The sequence below is a fragment of the Leptosomus discolor genome, chromosome 1 (assembly GCF_034619465.1).
Source record: "Leptosomus discolor isolate bLepDis1 chromosome 1, bLepDis1.hap2, whole genome shotgun sequence".
NCBI lineage: Eukaryota > Metazoa > Chordata > Aves > Leptosomiformes > Leptosomidae > Leptosomus > Leptosomus discolor.
Genome location: NC_141391.1, coordinates 207,196,296 through 207,204,528, shown reverse-complemented (window position 1 = coordinate 207,204,528; position 8,233 = coordinate 207,196,296). Strand labels below are relative to the sequence as shown.

Sequence of the window (8,233 nt, the reverse complement as noted above, 5' to 3'; positions counted from 1 at the left end):
CAGGCAGAGAGCTCCTTTGGTGCCTGCACAGAAGACTGCTGGGGAAAACCATTTTCAGATGTACAAAGAAAAAACAGAAGTGCTGTACCTCCTTCATGTTATCATTTATTATGGCTTCAGCTAGAAGAGCTTTCTAACAGAGATCTTTCTGTAGTGTTGGTTTTGCTCCACAAAACTGTAGAACAACAGTAATGTGATATCTCTGTCTTTCAGGTTTCGTTTCGTGGATATTAAGTTGCAAATCTGAAGAGATGGCACTTCTTGCACTGCACGCGTTGATTGGGATATTTATTCACTTCAGCAGTGTAAAAGGATCTTCCCAGCCTCAAGCAAGGGTGTTTTTAACATTCAATGGTAAGAAAGAAGATAAACATTCTTAAGCAAATGTTATGATTGAACATTTTCTTCTCCCCTTAAATTCAATAACGGAGTAGAAATTGTCTTTTTGATCTGCATCCACAATTATTATTTTTGGTTTGTGTTACTGAGGTACCTGTCAGCCTAAATTTGGTTTTTACCTGAAGTTCATTTTGTTACTGTAGCTATAGGTACATAATTTAATATCTTTTATTTTGAGAGTTATTATGGCTTACTAACAACTAAAGGTTTTATTTCTTATCCTTAATTTTGTTTGGGAAAGATGATAGCATATGGCATATAGTGGAAGTTATTAATGATTTGAGTTGCTTTCATTTGGTGCCCAACTGAGACACTTTATACTCTGAAAATCAGGTTGCTTGAAGGTTTACCAAGATAGTTAGCAAGGCACGGAGTCCTTTGACCAAATGTCATTCCTTGTGCGCTTTGTACAATGTGTCGGATGTACATAACACGTAGCAATCACTGAAGATGTCTGCATACTGTAAATAAGCAATCAAAATTACTATTTTCAAAAGAAAAGCTCCTTTACTTAAGTGATGAGCAGTTCTTTATTGCTACAATTACCTTGATATTACTTTAATAGTGAGGTAGCTTGTTCTTCTAGTATTAATCCCTGTCTTAAATGCTGATTTTAGCCACCACTTCAGAATGTGTATATTCTTCAGTCTTACAGCTTCTGTTAAATTTAAGCAGAAATTTTCTGTCACTATATGGGCGTTGGCTTTCTTCAGCCCTCTGCCTTTTCTGTGGTTGTGTTTGAGGCATGAGGGCTTGCTATGCCCTGCATGATACTGTCTACTTTAGGATGGTTTGTATGCTTCACAAGTGCAAGGATACCCTGCAACTGCTGTGTCCTGCCACGGAAATATTCTGTGTGCTCTGGATAGGCTTTAAAGAATCACTTTAAAAATAATCATAGCTAGTAAGTATCTCAAACTGCTATTCACCACAATGGTCATAACTGTGTACTCTTGGGTCTGAGAGTCATCTGGAAGGAGACCTGCCAAGTTAGACCTTCTACAAATACCAACCAGCAGACTGAACAACTACAAGTTGCTGTATATGGTAGAGTATAGGGCCCTAAACTTATGATCGCAATACTTAACAGGTATGAATTAGCATGGTTCCAATAAAAGCAGTGGTAGAAATTGCATTCAAAGAGGGAACTGCCAAATGAAGAAGGAGGTGGGAGTTTCTTTTCCTTGCTTGAGTAATGCTGACTTAGTGTGGACTGTACTGATTCAGCACAGCTCAACACAGAAGCGAGTTTGTCTGTGGTTTGTGTATGATACCTGCAGGTTTGTCACAGTTACGCAGAACAGGCTGATTCAGGCTTCCGTATCACGTCCATGGTGGCCTTGAAAGTAATCTGGGTTTTCCCTGATCTCTGGTGTGAGCAGGAAGTAGGAAGTGTTCAGGTTTTGCGGTATTCAACCTTGTGACTAGGAAAGAATCGTAGCAAGGGGCAAATGTTTTTAACCTGGATGCAATAGATTCATGTTTCATTCCTTGGCTCATCATATGTATCCTGCAGGTCTGAAACACAGAACCATCCACAGGATGATAAAATGCAAATCTAGGGATTTAGAAAATTTAATGGTGGGGTGAATTCAAACCTTAGTTTCTCTGTCACTCTCTGAAAGGAGATTGTCTCGCCTTCCTTTAAAGGGGGTTAAGACAGCTTTATGTCATAGGGACCCCTTTGCCTGGCAAGGTTCTTGGGACCCAAAAGCTCTGCCACCCCATGCCAGCTGCTGGGACACAGCCTCAGCTCATCAGTTCCTGACAGTAGCCCTGCTGGGCTGCCTTAATTACAGCTTGCTTCTGCAGTATCATGGACAGTAGTCTCATGTCCTGTGTCCTCTCCTTGATTTTTTTAAAGCAATGCTTTGCATGGGTAAAACTGAGTCTCTAACCTCAGTGAAAGTAGGGGAAAGTTTAACCTGAGCCTTGCAATACTATCTGATTATCTTAAAATGGACGTTTTACTTTGTCTAATACCTATCTCAACATTCAACCTTCTAAAAAAAAAAAAAAAGTATTTTAAAGTCCTTGATTTTTACTGGGTCTTTCAAAGTCATAAAAGTAAGAATTTAATTATGCATTTTATAATTTGACAAGTAATGTCTGAAATAAAGGGCTGAGCTTTTTGTATAATATAAAACCAGTAATTTTATTTTTAAGCCTCATTTCCAGATGGTAAGAAACAGCTTTCATTATGTGAAAAGAGTTTGCATGTTGTTCTGTAAAACAAGGTAATGGCCCCACCTGTAGTATGAACTTCTATTCTGTAAATCTTCATTTATTTATGTGGGTACTGATATAAGAGAAAAAAGTGAAAGTTTGTATTGTTCCCTAGCCAAGTGTGATAACATACTCTTTCTGCATAAGCTCCTTCATAGCTTATTGTTTTTAAATCATGTAGAAATATCAAGTTATTGCTGTCTCTATGCCCGGAGAAGTTGACAGTTTTATGGAGAATTGTCACTCTTCTAAAGTGCATCATTTGAAAATAAAACTATAATTAGGACTCCTTATGTTTTAAATGACATGAGACAATAAAGACAAGTCATTCAAGCTTAGGATGCTTACATGATATTTTTCAAGTTCTGAATTAGATTTGGCTTGATGTCTATAATTACATTGCATAAGTTTTGGGGGTAGAATGTATACAGGAGGAGAAAATGAGTGATGCTTTTCAAAGCTAACCTGCTCCATCAGGATCAACTCAATAGAGCTTATTCACATCGCAGCATTTCTCATGGGAAAATCCAGCAAGTATCTTGACCTATTCTGTTGTTCATCAGGAAAGATAAAAATGCGAATCATTTGAATCATGGGCTGCTTTTCTCTTTGCCATCTACTTCATTAAGAATCAAATGTAATTAAAAAGTAAGCCTGGGTAATACCTCAAGAGCCTGATAATAGGGATTTTGCAATTAACTTCAATGGATGAAGGACTGCAACCCTAATTTCTATTTTTGAAATCAAAAGCCTGGCCTCTTGTCTAATTAAAATGTAGTTCATGACTTCGCTGAGATTGTTAAATGTGCATCTGACATGAGTGTGGAACTTACTGCTGTCTGCACCCAACTGTCTTCAAAATTAGTGTCGTACAGAACCCTGAGGCCTGACTTCTGTTGCTTTGCACCTTGTATAGCCATTTACTTGGATGAAAGAAAGGCCAGGCTGTAGCTGAACTGCATGCTTTGCACGGGTATACGTGGTTATACATGGCACTAGGCCTACGGAGAATCAGGTGAAGGGATTCTTGTTTTTCTTGGAATGAGTTCTCATGACCTAATTGTCCTGTTCCCACTGTGATGGCATCAATATTTGTACATCATATGCACTTGGAGAGCTGCTGCAGTTGAAGAATGAAAGATGGCTCTGTTTTTTTTTTCTGATTCTGAAATTGCAAAGATGGGAAGCCTGTGGTGCAGCAGCTGCAGTAGTGTTGGGGAATCATCTGCTGTGTTACCATGGAGCATGCAAGAGCGAGGGAACCTGGGATGTGGGAAGCAAAGGACTCGACACGCCTTCCTACACTATAAGTATACCACACCCCCTCCTCTTACCTTTTCTGGCTCCTTGTCCCCAGAATAGATCTTCCTTAATCTACTTAAATCACCCATCATAATTTAAAGCACCATAGTTTATTTTCTCCCCATAGCAAAAGATTTACCTTATCTGTTTATGAACAATCAACTATCGTGCCTGCTGTTTCTCAAGCTACATGCATTCCTCCTTCGTACTGCATGTTCCTGAACAGATAATTGTGAGCTGTGTCCTTCAGTCTTTACAAGGGGAAAACTTTTCTCAAATCAGTATAAGTGTTAGCAAAATAAGAAAGGAGTTATTAGACTCCAGGATAGTGTCAGACTTCCATTTCATCCCAACTCACATTTATATTTTGGGGTTTATTACAACCCTAAAATGTTGGGCAATACCATTTTAACACCAGATTCTGAATCAGTCAAAGCAGTTCCAGTGCTTATTTTTGAAAACATACTCAAACAAATCTTCTTTGAGCTTTGAATTTATATGGAGATGCACAACCAAGTGATAATTTCACAGTTTACTGGGAACATTTCATGCATTCCTACCTAAAATGTCTGGTCAAGCAGATATTTCCCATGCTGATTCTTCCATTGTCTCCAGTGAAAATTCCATAAGAGAAGTGGATCAAGGCTAATTTGCAGATGGTTTTGTTCCTCTTTTTGTCATAAAATTACTAGAACACGTAAAGCACTTTTAAGAAAGTATCAGTCAGCTTCATTAATGACAATTAAAAAGCATAAAATGTCACCAGAGCAACAGCAGCACTTATTCAACTGTCAACATATTTTAAAAGATTTAATGCAACCCCTGTGGTTACCCTCAAGGAAAAATAAAGGAACTGAGAACCATTTTCTTTGAGCTCTTGAGCAACAGCAGTACAACTTGTTTTTAAACAATCCCTCATTGTAATGTTAATGTTACCACAGTTAATAAAAAGTTCATTTATTATTTGGGGGACTTTGTGCTGATGACAGTCTAGTAGGCAACGGTTTATGCTCAAGTAGTTGATTGGATCTTTGGTGGTGTCCATGGAATGAAAACTACTTGCAAAATGAAGTAGAGGTAAAGCATTTAAAAAAAAAAAAAAAAAAAGGGGGGGGGGGGGGCAGGGAATAAAAAGGATAAAAGAAAAAGACAGAAAAGAGAACCATGGTTTTATTTTTGTTTATATGCAGAACTCGTACAGAAAGCTTGCGAGTGTTTATATAGTTGCATAATTTTTCAGCAAATTGTGGGTCAGATTGTCTCAAAAGAAACTGATTTGTGGCTTTCACAGCTTCATAGATCTTAAATAATACTAATTTACAGTGTTGAACACCAACCATGTGAAAATTCTTTCCCTTCAATTTTCTCACATTTGAGATCTAGAAACTTAACTCACTTTTGAATACTGTCAACTAAAAATAAAATTCTGTCATATCTTTAGTAGTGGAGTTGGTATTTTTACATTTGGTGGAATTGACAACACTGCTTGTTCTTAAAGACAAATACCTAATTTACGATGGAAATCTTTGGGGGTAATTTGGGGGTAATTTTTAGACTTTATCTTCTCTGTATATGTGGTTTTTTTGTTGCTTTCTCTTTTTTTTTTTTTTTTTTTTCCCCCCCCCGGTCTTAAAATAAACAGACGCATAATGCAATAAATCTTACTTGTATAGAAATTGAATTACTTGTCTAGGCTATGAGTTAAAAAGCTCAGTATTCTTTCTAGAGTTCCATGGGTAGAGGTACCACATGCCAAATGACATTGAATCTGCTTATTTTCATACTCTCTCTTACTCAGCAGCAGTGTCTCTGACTTAGCTTCACTGTCATTGTCATTGACATGAGTGTACAGGAGAAGAGAATTTCATGTATTTTTTCTGTATTTAAAGTTAGATTGTGCCATGTGTTGTGACTTCAGTTATGAGAATGATCATGCAATAAAGCTGAAATCACAGGCAATGTTTGGTCCTGTTCTTTGTTCTCTGAAGTTACTATAAGAGGTACCCTTGTAGGAAAGCACAAATAAGTACCTGGTCTTCAAGGCAGTTAATTATCAGGCCCCAAATTTAGGAGAAAAGTTTATAAATGTAATGCTACTCTTGCATGAAAACTCATCCAAATTTTACAACGTTTGAGAAGACTTGAGTGGTTCTTGCATAACAAAAAGTAGATCGGTTATCTAAGATGTGACTTATTTCCTTTAATCTCTTTCTGTTTGCCAACTCAATCAATTTGACCTGTATCTGAACCACCTCTTTTTTTTTTTTTTTTAATTTTGATATGGAAAAATCAGACTTTATCTTAGAACATTTTGACAGATTTGACACATCTTGTCTCTCTCTTCTTGTCATAGAAGAAAGCAGCTTATCTTGCCAATTCCACTGTTCTCTCATTACAATTCGCCCTTGTGTTGCCTGTCCAAGGCAAATGCTGAAGTCCCTACATAGGCAGTTATATTGCTGTTATTGTACAACACATCTTCTTTTATGTTTAAAAAAAATGCGAAGAGAGAAAAATGGCATAGATATTTCTAATATGCTATCTTTTTCAGAACCGTTTGAGTACCAGTAACAAGAGCTCCTCTGTGAGCCATTTCCATACTGGATGAGTTCACAGTGCACTTTGATATGTGGTGCTGCACAAGCCTTTTTGTGTATCAGATGTAATTAGTGAAGTGACTCACAATAATTGGTCATTTTATTGAAGTGCGTTGACTGAGATCTTGTTATGAATAAATACATAGACCAAGACCTTATCCTGCCATTTGAACCAGCCGTTTCCTCAACATGTGTATTTTGTTCTTTTTCGTGATAACTTTTCAGTGTTCTCAATAACACTCCTTAATAAAAAAGACTAGGCACTCTTTCTCAGGGAAAGGCCTTTGTCATAGGGACACAGTTTACTGATTCACAGTGTGCCTTCTCATCTCATCTTACATTCAGGTGGCAATGGCTGCAGCAGACACCAGGTCAAACGAAGGCTGTGTGCTTTCCCCTATTCATTCGATTACAGAATTGGGGTCTCAGGGATGCAACTGGGGAGTGCAGAATACTCCACTACCTCTGTGAATCAGTGTGATGTTGGACCTTCTGTCTTACTGGGAAGTGCGCAAATTGAGATAAGTGTGTGTTTCCAGTAATGAAGTGAACAATGATGATTAATGGAGGGTTTACACCATCTGTCCTTCCTCCCTTCCCTCCATCCTTATTCAATGCAAACTTGGTACCATTGCATTTGCATCATTATGCCACTGTTGATGTGGCTTCTTCCTGAAGCAGCTGAAATCCTGCTTACTGGTTTACTGAAGCTAAGACTCTGATATCACAGTGGAAGGAAGACAAGGAGCGATGGCTTTGCCTCTCCCATGAAACCACTCTGGAACTGGGACCATTATGCCTTTTAGAGAATTTAGTTTTTCTTCTTATCCTTGAGAATATAAGGTTGATTGTCTCTCCTTGAGGAAAAGTCTCTTGCTTCTTGTGTGGATAAGGCTGATGGAGGTTATGTTTCCTGTCCCTTTGGTATTTGGAGTATTCCTAACTGCTGGTCTCACCCAGGAAATCAGTTATAAAAAAACGAGTGCTACAAAGACTCCTTGATGATCACAATTAATACTCAGATTATACCGAGATTATTTTTAGAAACACAGTAATTTTTTTTTAAATAATGATCTTAAAAATTATTTTGTATTTCAAGACAGTGATACCAACAGGAGACAACATTTTGAAGAAGTGTCCTGCTGCCATGTCACTTCTTATCTACAAGAAAGTGTAGCCCATGGTATTTCATCATTATCTGAAAAAACCCTTTGTTTTTCTGGAACCTCCCATCAAACCATCTTGATAGAAAAATCTCTGGGACAGCATTTCACCAGTACACAACTGCAGTGAGTTCAGTTGGGGAGTGCCAAGAAATGCAGGATCTATTAGGAACTCTGTGTGTTGTTAGGGAGAGAAAGTGAATTTCAGACCTGGTGTGTGAATGCCCTCAAATGACCATGAGCTTAGGGTTTGGTTTATGAGCACCTTTCAGGTCTGAGCTCTTAATTCTTAATTTGACCACCATCTCAGGAGTGTGATATGACATTTCTGATGACATCAGTAATCCTGGGGAAGGAAGATTTGGTTTTGGTTTGGGTTTTTTATTTTTATTTTGAGGCTGAAAGTAAATAATTCATATAAAACACACCCTATTTTTATAAGAAGTTTTTACTTCTAGTAAAAATTTCAAATGCAAATATGATTTTGTGAAATGCAACACTGAGAAATAGTTTGGAATGAATACCCAGACTTTTGAACTGTTCTGC

The 8,233-nt window shown here is 37.7% G+C and overlaps 1 protein-coding gene across 1 annotated transcript in view; it reads left to right on the top strand.

The window, feature by feature from the left end:
* The first annotated feature begins 251 nt into the window (after nucleotides 1-251).
* SEMA3C (semaphorin 3C) overlaps nucleotides 252-8,233 on the top strand; it is a 119,403-nt gene continuing 111,421 nt past the window's right edge. Inside the window, exon 1 of the mRNA XM_009954862.2 lies at nucleotides 252-354. Within this exon, the coding sequence (XP_009953164.1) occupies nucleotides 252-354 (103 nt within the window). The remainder of the gene's footprint in view (nucleotides 355-8,233) is intronic.